The 17,396-nt window shown below is 42.4% G+C and overlaps 2 protein-coding genes across 2 annotated transcripts in view; one reads left to right on the plus strand and one right to left on the minus strand.

The window, feature by feature from the left end:
• polr3a (polymerase (RNA) III (DNA directed) polypeptide A) overlaps positions 1–1,563 on the plus strand; it is a 38,779-nt gene extending 37,216 nt beyond the window's left edge. The window contains exons 29-31 of the mRNA XM_069664441.1: positions 423–554; positions 633–765; positions 846–1,563. Of these exons, the coding sequence (XP_069520542.1) occupies positions 423–554; positions 633–765; positions 846–994 (414 nt within the window). The 3' untranslated portion in view covers positions 995–1,563. The remainder of the gene's footprint in view (positions 1–422; positions 555–632; positions 766–845) is intronic.
• Positions 1,564–5,270: 3,707 nt separating this feature from the next.
• On the minus strand, positions 5,271–15,387 carry qrfprb (pyroglutamylated RFamide peptide receptor b). The gene is made up of 6 exons (XM_069665021.1): positions 14,902–15,387; positions 13,178–13,336; positions 11,961–12,022; positions 9,671–9,906; positions 7,296–7,393; positions 5,271–5,716 (listed from the first exon to the last, which is right to left on the minus strand). The coding sequence occupies exons 1-6, from the start codon at positions 15,266–15,268 to the stop codon at positions 5,319–5,321; spliced, it is 1,320 nt and encodes a 439-aa protein (XP_069521122.1). The 5' UTR covers positions 15,269–15,387; the 3' UTR covers positions 5,271–5,318.
• Between the last annotated feature and the right edge of the window lie 2,009 nt (positions 15,388–17,396).

A 17,396-nucleotide genomic window follows, 5' to 3' on the forward strand; every position in this document is an offset into this window, starting at 1 on the left:
ATTACTTCATGTTATTCTGTCTTAACAAAGTAATTCATCCACAGCAGAGTAAACCACAGGAGGTTCAAACGAGTCTGTATCAGTCCCTGATCTGTTGACAGAAACAGCCCACTCTCCTAACACATCACCCGCTTCCTGCCAGTCGCTCTGCTGACAAAAGACATAATGAAACCTTTTGGGTTTGCAGAAGGTTATTCTCTCTGCTGCCTTGTATATTTTTTTTACAATGTTGCTGCTGTGAACCTTGAAAGTGGAATCTGCATGTTTGAATTCACCCTGAATGATGGCGAGGAAGGAATAGTGAAACCAAAAAATACAAATTAGAATACCTCAATAGTTACGACCTTGAGTCCTTAATGTTCCATTTAGAAATACGTTAGCTGAACTGATTCAAGCAAGATTTCTTTCCTGCTTTTCACCAGGTGGAGAGGACTTTGGGTATCGAGGCTGCCCGATCCACCATCATCAATGAGATCCAGTACACCATGGTGAACCACGGGATGAGCATCGACCGGCGGCACGTCATGCTGCTGGCAGATCTCATGTCCTACAAGGTCTGACCAGTAGAGATAAAAGCATTTCTTTCATAGTCTTTGTTGAAGTATGTCACCTGTTTTTTCCTGTCGTTTCAGGGGGAGATTCTCGGCATCACCAGGTTCGGTTTAGCCAAAATGAAGGAGAGCGTCCTCATGCTGGCCTCCTTTGAGAAAACAGCAGATCACCTCTTCGACGCCGCGTACTTCGGACAAAAAGACTCCGTCTGTGGTAAACTGCGTCACCAGCAAAATATCGAACTTGTCTTTTGGCTTAATTAGGTCTTAACACTTCCTGTGTTCCTGTCTCAGGTGTGTCTGAGTGCATCATTATGGGGATTCCAATGAACATCGGGACAGGACTGTTTAAACTCCTGCACAAGGCGGACAAGGATCCCTCCCCGGCCAAAAGGCCTCTCCTCTTCGACAGCCCGGACTTCCACGTTCCTCTGATTAGGTAGCATTGACCCGAGAGCGAGTTCGAGGTAGTTTTTTTTATCTTAAGATAATCTTCAGAAAATTCAAAAGTGCCTGCCGAAGTGTCTGATAGTTTGCTTTCTTTCGGGATCTGGCAGAAAGAGGATAGGGCCGGCTTTTTTTGCTGTAATGAAGTGAGTCTGAAAACATGCTAGCTTGTTAGCATGCAAGAGGTATTGGAGTTGCTCATTACTTCAGTTTGAATCTGCTGGCTTATTATTTGTTTGTATAATACGTTGTTTCCTTTGTTATGTAGATTGACATCTTTTGTTCCCTCGAGAGTTCTCCGCAGTGTTTTGTATGCGTGAGAGAACTCATTATTTAAACATGCAGACTTGAGAACAGTTAATCATGAAGATCTGATCTCTTCTTGTTTGCGGGTTACACGCTCCTCAGACGTAACTGTGAAACACATCAGGAACGAAGAAAGGTTGTTTGTGTTGTTCTGAAAGGGTGATATTGGCTGGGGTTCATCCAGGCTGAAATGTTCCATCCTTCATGAAGCCTTTTATATAATAATATAATATTGTATATAATGTAATAAAAAGAAATGACAGAGAATCCTTGGCACAGACGTTTTCTTCCACACTCCCTGTTGGCCCACCTCTCAGAAACTTTAAAAGATGGATCCAACAGACTTCACACACAGTAACAACCTTTATCAAAGACAGCAATGTAAGTATGAACATCTGCGACCACTTCTTTGACATGTTCATCATTACATTAGCAGGAAGATTCTTGGGATGACAATGTAAGACACCACCGTGGTGCAAACTTAGGGGGTGTTCAGACCTGGTATTATCCATGTGTCCGAGTGGTCGGCTCTAAGCACAGCAGTTCACACCTAGCATTAACGAGCCCCTTGAATGTGTCTTCAGTGACCACTTGTGATCGGATCTCACTTCCTCACCTTATCTGTACCTTTTGTTTTTAAGAGTTGAGCTTTTTAAACCCTTGCCACAATTTCTTTACGTTTTTTTGCAGCTGTAAGAACCTCTTCCATTTCCCTGTTGCAATGCATCGTGGGAGAATGCTGTCCATTAACCACAAACTTAAAGGGGACAAACTGTATTTTAGCTATGCAGTCACGTTTCTATTAGTCTTATATGTTTCTGAATCACGTTGCTGAAGTTTGTTTCGTTTATTTTTTGGTGCCTCTCCTTCCTCCTGAAACGAACAAGCCGTTTTGCCATTCAAAGGTCAGACCTCAGCCACGATTGGCTGACAGTATTTGGAGTGACCGCGTAGTCCCTCCCCCACATGTGCGATCCCACGTGGGGGAGCGGCCGCACTGCACTGTAACTCCAAAGTTGTAGAAAACATGGCTGCTCTAGTATCTGCTATTCGGCCTTATATGTACGAGCCAGAATCGCCAGGAGGTATCGGAGTGGTGAGTTGAAACCTTGACAACGACTTGACTACGAGAAGGCAGCCTGAGGTGAATGACGGTGAATGACGATTGGTCGATGTCGACCTGCAGCTGAACGGCCCGTTTCAGAGGCAACCTTTTTAAAAATGTCATTCTGGGAAAACACAGAATTACGCAGCCCCCCACAATTTTCATTATTTAGTATGCTAACTCTCTGCTGTGAGTCACTTCCCTGGTTTCCTTCAGGCCAAAATGTAAAGTAATTGAAGCAAACCCTGTGGCCCTGTGCAGAGCGAGAAGCGCTGAGGCTCAGCCTGGCTGGTTGCTATCAAAAGCATGGCTGAGTCCTGTGCGTTCCCAGTGAACGGAAAACATGCAGCGGTGACACGTTCTGATCCCTGTGGGACGTGAAACACTCAGAGAGAGGCTGAGTGAGCTGCAGCTTTCACATACATCTCAAGTTTTCAGCTATATATATATTTTTTTATTGAATTTTTGCTATTAAAAAAATGCATGTAAAAAAGTTTTATTCAGTGTATAATGCATTTATTTGTCAACAGGAAAAAGAAATGGAGATACAGGAAATGAGAGGAAAAAAAAGAAGAGTACCAAAAATAGAGTCTCAGCTTTATTTTCATTTAAAGGGGGGTATTATGCTAATTTCAAGCTTCATATTTCACTCTGTGATACCTGTGGAGTAGCTTAGCATAATTTACAGTCAAACTCATTTTTCTCACACTGGTGCTCTGTGCAGGCCCTCATACAGCCTAAAGTGACTCAAGACAGCTCTGTCCCTTTAAGAAACCCCACCCCTACAAGCCCGCTTTCTTCTGATTGGCCAGCTCTCCGAAGCCTGCTGAGGCTGCCCTCTGTGAAGTTTCGGGGACGATAGAAAATGTGTTTGGGACGAAATGATATGTTCCCTGGGACGTCTTTGTTTTTATGAATGTAGGGTATGTAACGTTACATCTATCACTTAGCAATAGCAAATGACAAACTGAACCAAGCGCCAGCTACAACGGAGCGTGTCTTCTCATGCTGTTACTAAAGTTGCTATCACTGACTATCACAAGCCTACTGATTGGCCATCTCTCCGAAGCCTGCTGAGGCTGCACTTTGTGATGTCACAAAGTGCAGCCTGATTCACGTGTTCCTGGAGCAGAAATGAGAAGGTGTTCTTAACTTTGAGATAAAGCTGTTTACGGTTTTATCTTAGATTTTAAACGGCACCTACTCAATGCTTTCCTACATTGAAGCGTTTTTTGTTTTTTTTGTGATGTCACAAAGTGCAGTGTGTAGAAAAACCTGTGTGAAACCTGGCGTTCACAGCAGACTGAGCTGAGAAGCCTGGGGATTACTCCAACATACTTTTACCTACAGATATGAATCTTCACCCACATTTAGTCTGTATGGTCATCCAACATTGTAAAATTATATATGTCTTAAAATGTGAAGCAGCATAATATCCCCTCTTTAAATGAACTCGTATGTTCAGGGAGGGAGATTAATTATCCTGTCGGGGATAAAGGGGGCAGGGGGTTGCAGGATTTTCTCTTTAAAAGGGAGGCTTGAAATGAAAATATCACTGACCCTGGGAGAGCCTCACTTTATTAATCTCCCCTCCCTACTCCAGTCATTTCAATACACCCCTTAATTAAACACATTTGAATTTGACCCGATATGTGCTGAAAACCGAGTAATAAGATCTGAGAGGCGATGTGAACAGGATTATGACCTCGTTCGCTGCACAATCCTGTTCTTGCTTATGAGAATGAGCACAATCTTTAAAAAAAATGCCACTTCTGTAAGGGTTGACTTTTATTTTTAATCAATAATCTGCATTTAAAAAAAGATACAAATGAAGTTTAAATTATTCAAAATATTCTTCTCAACGGTATGCACAGAACCGTGTCACTACCAAACCTATGATAACAAACCTAACTTTGAATATACAACAAAATGACGCGAGACATCAACATTACAGGAATATTCCACGTCCACGGCACCATTAAGCAAACACAACACTGAAACCTTTCCCTCGTGTGTGTCCCTTCAGTCTCACTGTCGCTTCTCATTCCATTACTGTGACGCGGCCGTCACGTGATGCTGTGTTTCATCCTGTCATGATTAAATGACTGCACCAGTATCATTTGCAGCAGTAACACATCTTATATCCAAAAGTGTCTCTACTTTGGCGCACATGAAAATAAATCTGATTTAAAAAATAAAAAGAAGCCAGCAGAAGATGGTTTTTTTTCTGGTTTGATCCATAAAAAAAGCTGCGTTTAAGACCTGCACGGTGCTTTATGAGAAAATTCTACCCTGTTTCAAACATTAAGGCATGAGGTCCTTTTATCCCTTTATCTGTCAAAAACTATAAGATTGAGATTTGCAAGGATGCCCTTTTTAAGTTAGCTGCAAAAAACTCTACATTAATGCCATTAAATGTTAAAAAAACATTTGCAATTGAATTGACCTGAACAGAGCTGAGGTTCCTGTTGGAAAAAAAGCAGATCCCTTGCTGCTATTAGCAGAGTTCTCCACAGTGTCTTTTCCGATTGGTTCCAAGTGTACCGTAAAACCACTGCGCTGATCATTTGGGATGACATTGATCATAGTTCCCTGTGACACATCACTGAACACTCACTGTCAGAGGCAGCCTGGAAGTCAGGCAGATTTCAAAGACATCCCAGCGGCAATTATCCCTCGAGTCAGATAACAAACTGTCTGACAGCAGGGCCAGATTGCTCCCAATGCAGTCGCTTTTTGGAGTTCCTTCATCTCATCATCTGCCTTCATGACAAGAGTGCAAAAACACTCTTTTTCTGGCACTGCAGATACAGTTTGTTTTCAAACTTTCTGAGTCTTATAATGCAACTGTGAGACTTGAAATTGCATCTGACGCACTTGCAGCAGGTGACCTTTGAGTCAGACCTTTTTCATTTGACTTGAGAGGAGCTGTTTGCAGGGAGTTCCGTTTGGATTGTGGAGATCTTTTCACCTATTACTTCCAGCGTGCTCTCTCTTTGCGAGGAACTTGAATGCCCTTTATCCGCCGAGTTCTGGTTGGAGCTGTTGCCTTCGTCTGATTCCAGGAAAGCTTCTCTGCTATGCGGTTTGATGAATTGCACGCTCAGCTTTGGCGCCACCACGGCGCCGTCTTGCTGGTTTGTTTTTCTTAGGCAGTGGGAGAGAGTGGAGACGCAGCTCTTCTTGAAGTTCTCGTTCATGAAGGCGTACACGATGGGGTTGTTGAAGCTGTTGAAGAAGCCGATGGCCTGGACGATGGCGATGATCATGTTGAGTGTGACTCCGTCGTGTTTGTTCTCCAGGTCGTCTGGAACATCCAAAGAAAGACCAAAACTCAACACAGAGACTTTAAACAATCGGCAATATCCAACTCGTCTGAGTAAATGGTTCCTTTTACAATTTAACATTATATTATATTATATTATATTATATTACATTGATATAGACTCCAGTAGAGGTGTAGCAATATATAATTATGGATCCATATATAGACCCTTCAACTAGGGATGTTCCAATACCATTTTTTGTCCAATACCGATATTTATACCGATACAGACTATGACACTAGACTTAAGGTTTGGCCAATACTGAATATCACTACAATACTAGTACGATTAGAAACATATATACATAATATTGATGGAATAACACTTATTGTTGACATTTTGTTAGCTTGGCTAACCTTACACCCTCTGCTAGCAACACACTGTTTATGTTAGTTATCGTCACACGATAATTTAACACCAGTATATTTTTTGGGCTATTTGGTTTTGGTACTGGATCAGTGCATTGACTTAGATTTTTGAGAGATTTTTGATGAAATATCAGTACTGGAGGCCCAATGCCAGTATCAGAATCAAAGGGCGATACCAATGACAATATCAGTATTGGGAGGCCCAACACCAATGCCAGTATTAGTATCGAAGACCGATATCGATGCCAATATCAGTGTTGGAGACCCAATACCAATGCCAGTATCCATATCAAAGGCCGATACCTATGCCAATATCAGTATTAGAGGCCCAATGCCAGTATCAGTATCAAACGCCGATACCAATGCCAATGTCAGTATTGGAAGGCCCATTACCAATGCCAGTATTAGTATAGAAGACCGATACCAATGCCAATATCTTTGTTGGAGACCCAATACCAATGCCAGTATCCATATCAAAGGCCGATACCTATGCCAATATCAGTGTTGGAGGCCTAATATTAATGCCAGTATCAGTATCAAAGGCCGATGCCAATATCAGTATTAGAGGCCCAATGCTAGTATCAGTATCAAACGCCGATACCGATGCCAATATCAGTATTGGAAGGCACAATAGCAATGCCAGTATCAATATCAAAGGCAGATGCCGATACCAATATCAGTATTGGAAGGCACAATAACAATGCCAGTATCAGTATTGGAGGCCCAATACCAAGGCCAGTATCAATATCAAAGGCAGATACCGATGCTAATATCAGTATTGGAGGCCCAATACCAAAGCAAGTATCAATATCGAACGTTGATACCAATGCCAGTAGTGGTATCGGAACAATCACACCTTCAATATCATCAATAAAAAGTGAAAACATTGATTATATGGTCATCCTAAATATAAAGCGATATATCGTCAGTATATAGAGTGTAAATATAGTTTAGAACTTCAGCAATAAAATAAAATCATATTCAGACTGTTCTTGTGCCTAAATATAACTCATTGTATTAAATGGGCCTATGATCTCTTTTCATATCAATATATTGAGTGCTGAATTCTCAACTGAATCAAATTAAATCGTATTGTGGCAGACTTTGTGATATCAGCAAATATCGTATCTTTGTCACATGAACTGATATAATTTTGCATCGTAAAGAACCTTGTGATTCCAGTGATACTTACAGTACTCAAACAGCATGTGGACTGTGTGGAAAGGTGCCCAGCAAACGGTGAACAGCAGAACGATGGTGACCATCATTTTCACGGCTCTTTTCTTTTTCCTGTTAAAGGTAAGAACAAACAGAAAAGATTACAGAGGTAACCGATAATAAAGCAAACACATTGATTGTGACAGCGTTAGCGTAACAGGTGCAGCTAATAACACTAATGACGGCACTCTTCCAATTACGGTGTGCCCGTACGACAGTGAGTCAGCGTGAAAATTCTGGCAGTCAAACACGTGTTGGACTGCTGTTCCCAGTGTGGAAAAGCAATGCTCTATTTACTATTACTCACTCCCACAATTAGTCTGCTGAGGGTAAACACAGCCACGTGTCTCCTCTGATGGAAGATTATCCTCACACTTATGCAATCCTAGGTGATCAAATGCAGGCGCTTTGGCATTCCCCATTTAGCAGACAAACAGGTTAGTCTTTTGTAAAATGTTTACAGTTTTGTAAAGTTTACAAACCACAGTATGGTGTTGGTAAAAGCTACTGTGAGGAATTTTGTGTTAAACTTGGCGACCTATTTGGACAAAGCGGTATGTCATATCGCTTTTCTGATCTTGAAAAAATCATAACGAAAACTCACATTCAGTAAAAACTCGTCACAGGAGCTTTAAAATACGAAGACTAAAACTCCAGTCTTCTGGGTTTATGTCCTGCGTTGCTTGATCCGTCCATCACCCCTGACCACTACCATGTTAGTAGACTTTATCGCCCTTTTTACCTGACTTTCCTTTTATTGTGTCTAAGATTATCAAGATAGGTTTATTTTGGATCGAGTTGAAAACCCAAAGCTTCTCATACAGACACTTAAAGGGCGGGGGGGGGGTATTATGCTGCCTGGAACGTAAAAACCCCGCTCCTACAAGCCCACTTTCTTCTACTTGGCCAGCTCTCCAAAGTCTGCTGAGGCTGCAATTTGTGACATCACAAAGTGCAGCGTGTAGAAAAAAACAGTGTGAAATCTACTGTTCACAGCAGCCTGCAGACTGAGCTGAGAAGCCTGGAGATTACTTTTGAAAATGGACAGCTAGGAAAGTGTGTTGCAGGAGGGGCTCAGTGACAGTGAGGGCATTCTTAATACCATTGACAAATCCCAACCGGTTGACTTAGCATCGGCTTTGTAGGGTTCTTGGCTGATTGAAAACAGCAGGCGGTTGGTTGAGCCATTTACATCTCATGAAATGTGTGAAAAAGTGTGCAGTAACCGTATAAGTAAAAAAAAAACACTGACTGTTTTACAGGAAGTGGTGTCATTTCTTTGGCCTCAAGTGACACCAGATGAGTCACCGTTAAAGAAGTCAAAATAAGGTATTCGGGATTTGCAGAAAATGACAGCTAGGTGTGTTTCAATGCAGGCAAACAGGAGTGTTGCCCTTTAGTTCCAGACATCAATGTGTCATTATCTGACATTTTGAATACATGCCCGTCATCTCTCCTCTCTAGAATTGGAATTGAATTGGGCGGATACATGAAGACAGATTTCTTTCCTTCCCCTTCTTTCGGTGGCCTGTCTTGATAGGTTTAAGAGACTGTCCATACGATACGAGATGCAAACTTTGCTCTAGGTTGTCTTGTGACTTCTCACCTTCCGACAAATTCTTGATCCGGTAGGTAACGACCGAAAGTTTAAGCTATCATGTTGCCTAAAGTTGTACAGCAACTAAAAAAAGAAGGAGACTTTATTAATCCCAGAGAGGAAATTCAACTTTTTTCACTCTGTTTTTATTAACATGCTATACAAACATAGGCCTGAAATACACACATGCGCAGACAGGACCCTATTCGGGGCGACTCAATCTCGACAGTGCCCAGGAAAGGAACTGGCACCTCTCCGGCTACCTGCTCCAATTGCCACGCTTGGTCCATGACTTGAACAAATCATCCTCCGGTTCCCAAGCCAAGTCCCTACAGACTGAGCAACCGTCTCCCCTCGAAAGCAGGTCAGGTTCTCTTTCACCTTCTTGCAGGTGCCCACGAAGAACCACTAGGAGCCACTACGACAACAACGAGGATGGGATCCGTCAACGGCTTTCCACCAACAACTTCAGCCAATTGCGTTTCGCAGGTACAACGCCAAAAGCTATCCAGACTACATGAAGACCGTTCTCTTAACTCATGGGCCACCGTACGACAACAAGTGTAGCTTTCTCTTCCCACACAAGTATTGTTCATAGACTTAAATGCCAAATGCATCTTTAAATTTAAAAAAATGCTCCGACTACAAAAGGAAATCAGAAGCCATCCAACACCTAAGATCTTGTCTCCCGCCGTAAGATTCTTTTTTGTGGTGAAAAAGCACAAATACCACTTCTATACTATCTTACTTACTTGGAGATTTTGCTGATCTCCCTGTGGTTCATTGTATCCAGGACCGACGAGTCGCCCACCCTCTTGCGGATCCACAACTCGATGCCGATGCGCGTGTAGAGGAACAACATGGCCGCCAGAGGGATCAGGAACAGAGCCACCATGATGAAGGTGGTGTACACCTGCCTGTGAGTCATAGAGGTCCAACTCTCCTGACAGCAGACGTGGTAGTGATCGTACAGGAAGTCGTACTTCACCTTGAAGGATAGACGGGGGAAAAGGTATTATTCCTGGAACAAGAATAAAGACACTAAGAGAAGCTCAGGCTGACAGGGAGCTATTCTGTGAGGTGATGTGACGTGTGTTATGTAACTACATTTCCTGCAGAGAAGAGCACGACAAACCAACTCTTGGATTTCTTCTTTTAGTTTTTTGACCCAGTTTCTCACAATTTTCAAGCGATTTTATTTCAAATTTTTAACATGTAATAGATTTGTTTGCATATCACTGCAGCAGCCAAAACAGAGTAGGAAGGTTTTACATTAAAACACCCACATTAGAATTACAAGAAAACATAGCCCAGTGTTACTGTGAGAAACCACAGCAACAGCATCACTGTAGCACCACAGAGAGCTCATTTCAATACAATGACTTTATTAATGAAAAAGGTTGAACTGCCGTGCCTAGCTCAAGTATTTACCCCCGTTGACCTTTCAAATGTTGTGGTGTTAAAACTGCAAGTTAAAGCTCCTGTGAGGAACTTTCTGTTTGTGTTGATTTTGGCGCCCCCTGTGGACAAAGCCGTACCTCTTATCTCTTTGCTGATTTTGTCCTGTTCATGCTTAAGTGGTGGTTTGTAACAAAAAATCTCCTGCTTTCTTTAGCAGTTATATGTATCACTCACTTTAAATCTTAGCCCTGGAAAATGTAAACAAAGACAGCGTACAGTTAATCGCTTCGTCTGACACCTACCTCTCCGCCAGCAGTTTCAGACATTAAAAATAACTATCTGGAAATAATCAATTTTGTCGCTGATGGTCTTGTTTGCTTTTGTACCTCATACAGAGTGATGAGAATTAATTTCAGTCTGTTTTATAACCAGCGAAAAAGGAGCTTTAAAATGGATTTTGATTAGGTAAATACCACACTTTCAGATTGTGAGGGAGGATATTCCACGGGTGTTTGACTGTTAAACTCTTCTGTAAAGATCAGGTGCAAACAACAACATGCAAGTTAACTTGTGCATCAAACAGATGTCTGCTCTTTTTTTTTTGTTAATCAAACAGTAACATGCCCACATAGATCTACAAGAATTCCAGGCTGTACACTGTAAAAAAAAGTGGGAAAATCCAATGGGGGTCAATGTTTGCGCAAGTCACTTTAAAATGAGCAACAAAAATTAAAGATATAATCTTGAAGATTTTCATGTAAATAAATGTCTGTTAAGTCACTATCTATCGCCGAATGAGGTAACACAATGGTGATTGAGCCTCTGATGAAAGCCTTTGTGTTTGCAGTATTACAGACTGGGTGTCTGTGGCGACTTTCGTGGAAAGAATCACAAGCGGCGCCCAGTTAGTGACGCGTTTTCCATCACCCAGCAGTGGTTGGTCTGCCAGAGAGGGTAGGCGGAGCTTAGCGGCTGCTTTTCCAGTCTTTGCTAGTGTTGCGGGTAAACAGTAATCTACTATGGCTGACCAAACAAAGAAAAGATGGATGACTACAGATACAACTTCAAAAATAAGTGAAAATCCAAAGAAAAAGAAACAAACTCGACGCTCAGATGAAGGCAAACAGTCTGAAAAGGAAAGCGACCGTCAGCCAGGAAAATCAAGAGTTACAACCGGAGCCAACCGTGGACGACACACATGCAACACTGTCTGGATATCTGGGAAGTGTGCGCCAGCAATTACCGCTTATCGCCACAGGTGCCGCCAAAGAGAACGAAACTAAAATCTTCGAGATTACAACTTTATCATCCTAATTTTCAGCATTTCGCTACAGTATGAAGAACAACACTAGTACCCTTCAAAATAGGATTAGTTTTGTTATTAACTCCAAATCCACCACACTAAACTCGCTTGTACGTTCTTCTTTACTCTTACAAACACATAAAGACACTTTAAATGGTTATTTTTTATTAACTGGCTCTCTGTGTTTCTCAAAGGTACCCGCTCCCTCTCACGGTTTTAAATTATTCTATTCAAAATTCATCATATTCTATGTTCAGTGCTGAATCATTTCTTTTGAGTCTCAGCTGCAGGATGACTTTTTTTCTTAATAATGGATTATTTTGAAGTTCACCACTTACCTCGAGCTGTTGTACAAACAGCATGGGAGAGCCCACCACCACTGAGGCGATCCATACCAGCCCTGCAGGGCGCAGACACAAAGAACATTAACACACACGACGTAATCTGCAGATAAAACCTGCTTCAAAATTAATACACAGCACACACAATAGCTGAGGAGGAAATTAAAAGAGAGAAAGCAGGGTGTGACTAATGCAGGAGACACTTTTACAGCAGCCTCAATTAAATTGCACTTAATTAGCCATCCTATTTTAATGCAAGATAATAGTTCTATTAGTGAGGCTGCTTCCATTTAACAGCATCACTGTCGTCTGTCCTTTAGATATATTGTGCATTTTGTCCCTGCAAACTTCTTTTACTGCACATCTCCTAAAATACACCTTAATATATCTACTGCATGATACGCCAATATCATCCACTCATAAATAGAAGTCTGCTCATTAACCGTCGAGCTCTTCCTTTGAGGCTACTGATATTTTCTTTCCTTCAAAGTGCACATGACATTTGACATATCCACAAGGCGGGGAATCAAATTATCCCTTGGCGCTATCAATTTTGCACGACAAAAAAATGACTAAATGTGTCAAGACTCCGGTAGATTTCAACATCTTTCAAGTTCAAATCAAAGCAGAGGCGGAGCTACAAAGTTTCACTTTCACTTCCTGCTGCTAACTTCTGTTACATCCAGACACACAGCGCACACTGTTCAAAGGACTGACGCTGGCTTCTTCTTCTGCATGAAAGTAAGCCAATGTGCACGGGGGTTGGGAGTCCTTTTAATAGTGCTGTTTGTTCTTGACAGAAAATGGATCAAAGTACCAGCATGAGCGCACCTGCTCGTCAAGCAAAGCGATTGCTTAATCTACCTCTATTCAAGTAAGGAGAACATGTACACATTATACTTGACATCCATCCAAGTGCAAAACAAACAACTCAACCCTCATGCGTGCTCGCCTACATGCAGCCTGGAGCCCTCTCTGTGAGACGTTTACATGCATCTTCACGCCTGTATTATACCAGCTTTAATTAGATCTCATAGATATTATAGAATTAATTTGGCCTTCGTGACACTTTCAGGGAAGCAGGAAACGTGGGGTAGCCATCCTGCACATGTCAACTTCCTCACAGCCATAACAACACAATGCTTAATTAGTTTTTGTACTTATTTCCTCGAGCACACAAACACACCCCCTCCCAACATGGAAACATGGAATACCTAGCATCTTGTATGCTCTTTTTGACGAGTACTGCCTCCTCATTTTCAGCGGGAAGACAATGCCCTGGTATCTCTCAATGGCGATGCATGTCATGGTGAGGATGCCGGTCACTATGGCAGTGGTCTGCACAAAGGGAACTGTCTTGCAAACTAGAACCCCTGCAGGAAACACAGAGGTGAGAAAAGCGATGAGAAACAGCAGAGAACATGCATTTCTACCAACCAATCCCGGCGTGTGATTAGAAACTGCACACGCAGGCGAGCTCTTCCTCTCCTCTTTTGTTTGATTGAATTCTGTGATTGCACTCGAACGCATCAATCGCACATTTCACGGCTAATGACCCACAGAGCAGAGACCATCAGAGTAAGTCCACCCAGCTTCGCCCTGAGCTAATTAAGACTGCATTTCATTAGCAGCACATGCTTCGAGCTGGCCTGTTATTGCTATGATACACTTAATGTCAGCTGTTCTTCAGGGTCCTTGTTGCTTTAACACGTGGTGTTATATATTATAAAATCCCAGCTTATAAGAAAGCAGGATGAGACCACGTACAGGACAAATCAGCAAAGAGATAAGAGGTACGGCTTTGTCCACAGGGGGCGCCAAAATCAACACAAACTGAAAGTTCCTCACAGGAGCTTTAAAGGAGTATTTCATAGCATTTTATAAGGGTAGCGTTGCATGTGTGTCCTTCCTGTTTTTTCTACATTCTGCAAACTTTGACAGCACAGCAACAACTCTCCTCCTCGACATCTTTCCACCCTTATCACACTAAAGTCTAGCTTTGGTATGATGGTGTCTCTTGCAACATATTCAGTCCTTTTTTTAAAGTTTTGAATCACTCCAACTAAAGCTTCATTCACTAACATAATGCTCTGCACAGTGGGTTCAACCAGACTGAAAAATTGGAAGGGCAGAGAGGCAAAGATGACTCAGAGCATCAGTTAAATAAAAGCATAATCGGCAGCTTAGCAGCTTTGCAATTAAATCAGATTCTACAGGGAGCAAGGCTCTGTTTCAGTGTAGCATAATGATTGTTTGGAGCCGGTATTAGAAGACGAGCTGTGTTGCTTTAGTAAAGATTAAAACTGTAATTCAGAAGTACAAGGTTAATCCTTCTTCCCACATCAGCTGAACATACTATGGACTGGCTAATTAAAACTCTTCTGAGCACTCAAAGTACGAGTATGCATGTATACGCTGATAGTGAAGGGTGCCAACCTGTTCATCAGAACCAAATGTATTCACACACAGATGGCTCTGCCTGCAATTTGGAGCTCGGTATCATGCCCAAAGATACTTAAGCATGCAGTAGTAGGAGATCCAACCGCCACTTTTCCAATTAGTGGGCGCACCTCCCTACATCTGAGCCACAGCTGCCCTTACATGCAACAATTTGTCTGTTTCAATAGACTTTAAAGTAGCCATTATTAAAGGAAAGAGGGGGGAACAATCAATGAAACAGGTGATACCAAACTTTTGAACGGCAGTGTTCCTTAGTGCATGCATGCAACTGTCAATACATGCATTTTCAGTACTTTTAATGCAACATTAAGGGTTCATGCACATTTCTTTGGTACTTTTAATCAGCTTTTCCACGTTGCATTTAGTGACATTAAGTTAAAATCACTACTCCGTGCGTCCAATCAAAGCTGACTTAATTTGGCACATTAAAATTAGCATTTTACGGACGGCATGATCTTTGTAAAGGTTTGAAACTCACCCCCGAACCACTCCGACGAGATGTTCTGCAGCAGAGTGAAAGGTATGCAGAAGAAAGTGATGAGCAGGTCACTGACTGCCAGAGAGCAGATGAAAATATCCGTCGCCGTCTGCGTCGCGCGCTTTTTCAGAACTATGTAAATAACCAAACTGTTCCCAGACAGAGCCAGGATGAAGATCACCATGTACATGATGACGAACGTGGTCTTAGCGCTGTACGGTAACTCGGGGATGTAGACGAGCGGCTGGATCTTGTACGTGTTGATGAACTCCTGGCGGCTCAGGTTGTAGTACTGGAGCATCTCCTGCAGCGCTTCAGGTGTGATCTTTGTGGACCCCTGCTCCGCGTCGGTCGAGGCTGCTGCCATCCTGATACACGAGCCTCAACACCTGAGGGTGACTTGCTTTCAAACAGACGAAGAAGAAGAAAAAAAGTGAAGGCTAAGAGCCTAAACCTTCTTTTAAACCTTCGAGTGCGTCTGTATGTTCCTCCTCCACCACCCAGCAGAACATGCTGCTACTCTTGCTGCAGCTGTTCATCTGTGTTAATGTGCATCTCTGTGCATGTGTGTGTAAGTGTGTGTGTGTGTGTGTATACACTCAGCTGACTCGAGAAGACCGGATGACGGACCAATGATGGCTCCGGTGACGAAGTTGTCCTCTGAAGCCTATCAGTATTTTACCCAGGTAATGAAATGACAGCTTTAACACAAACACAAATACACATCATTACAATTAGACTTGACAATTAAACGTAGGCCATTTTGCATAACTAATTATGACACCAAAATTATAACTTTATTGGTGATTCAACCTATTGCCTAAATGTGACCCCTAAAAGGAGTCAGAAAGATAAATTCACGTGGGGTAGCGGGTGACCCTATACCCCTAAGCCGATACTACTTATCCTACCCCATGGCTTTAAACAGCCTCCACAACTCAAACTTGTAGTTACATGGGCAGCAAGAGGCAGCACATCAACAGGGTTATCAAGTGGCTGCCTTCCTTCACCTGTGTTTCGTCAAGTTAGGTCAACGACACCTCGGGGAGACTCAACGTGTTATTAGCTCTGGTGTCCCAGAGCCACCCCCCTCCATGCTAGCTCTCACCGCCCATCAACCTTGTGCTGTCGAATCCTTACGTAAAATGCAACTATTCCTGGTGCCAACCACAGACTGTATAAATAACCAACGTTTATTTAGTTATGTTTCCACCAGTGACTGAATATATAGATGGACAATGCGTCTCCATCTGCTCCCACTGTACGAAATTGATGCCAAAATAGCCCCTGTGATAGGCGCTGTCATCTTGCGATGGCGACGTCATATGGAGCCAGAGACTGCGCAGGAGGGATCGGCGAGTGAAGCGTCCGTAGCCACTTCCGCTAATCCAAACAAACACTTAACCTACCGAAAAAACAGCAAGGATCCCGCATGCCGGCGTGTTTAACAGCAGAACAGCTTCTCTGTGTTGGTCTGAGGTTAACGTTCACAGGTATGGAAACTTCAATGACTGTAGTGATTGTTTTAGTTACGTCTCCACTCGCGGATCGTCCTCCGCTCTGCTCACCCGGAACTGATTGGCTGCAGGAGCCGAATTGGTCAACAGAGCTGTCAATCATTATTTTTACAGCATCAAATAACTAATTGAAAATAAACTTGTCAGAAAAATGAACAATTGGACGTAAATCAGCAGGATAATAACTAGCTATAATGACAGAAACCATGTTTGAAAAAAAAAGTATCGGGCGTGTATTTTGATTTTATAGTTTGACTCATGTCCCACCTGTTAACATGGAGGAGGCGGGCTTTATGACCTATACTGCAGCCAGTCAGCAGGGGGCGCCAGAAATGTTTTGGCTTCACTTTTAGGAAGCTGTCATGTCGTCCATCTTTTTATACAGTCTATGGTGTGACCTAATGATTAAATGAGTAATGATCTGTTCCTGAATACATTTGCTTCTAATTATCGGTGTTCAGTTGGGGCTTATCTGAATTCACTTTGCACTGCTGGAAATTGAGTCAGTTTTATCACATTTCCTTGTCACATCTGTTTTTGAAGAATGTATCTGCATAATGACCACTTCTATAATGGATCATTCCCAAGGGCATCGTTTCCATCAACAGTCAGGGAGACTTTGTAGACGTCTGCTTCATTTCTTCTGTCACTTTCATCCCTTTGAACATTGGCCTCGGCCACCACTGTCATGAAAGGAAAAGAAAAATGTCTTTCAGTTATTATTGTGCTCTCAAAGCAATGACCCGAAGTAACAGTGAGGACTAAAGTTCGGGGTGCTCACTATTCCCTGGGTTTTTCTCTGTTCTTATTATCCCCTTATGAGAGTTTTTTTCTGATGATGATGATAAAATTGCCAAATTAACTCACCCAATGACCCAATCTGGATTTATTTTTTGTGTGTGTTGGCAGAAGCGACCACATTTGGAGGACAGGTTGGGTAGGCATCGCTACACCTCCAGTAGGGTAATTTCCTCATTT

The sequence above is a fragment of the Semicossyphus pulcher genome, unplaced genomic scaffold (assembly GCF_022749685.1).
Source record: "Semicossyphus pulcher isolate SPU_LCO1_2020_fin unplaced genomic scaffold, fSemPul1.0.p SCAF_16, whole genome shotgun sequence".
Taxonomy (NCBI): Eukaryota; Metazoa; Chordata; class Actinopteri; order Labriformes; family Labridae; genus Semicossyphus; species Semicossyphus pulcher.

Bases quoted from the DNA above. Each gene is read 5' to 3' on its own strand.
- qrfprb (XM_069665021.1), bottom strand. From the start codon at position 15,268: ATGGCAGCAGCCTCGACCGACGCGGAGCAGGGGTCCACAAAGATCACA. The intron at 13,337-14,901 runs GTGAGTTTCAAA...TGTTTCCTGCAG, and splicing joins CTCGTCGGAGTGGTTCGGGG to GGGTTCTAGTTTGCAAGACA. The intron at 5,717-7,295 runs GTAAGTATCACT...TGGATGTTCCAG, and splicing joins CCACATGCTGTTTGAGTACT to ACGACCTGGAGAACAAACAC.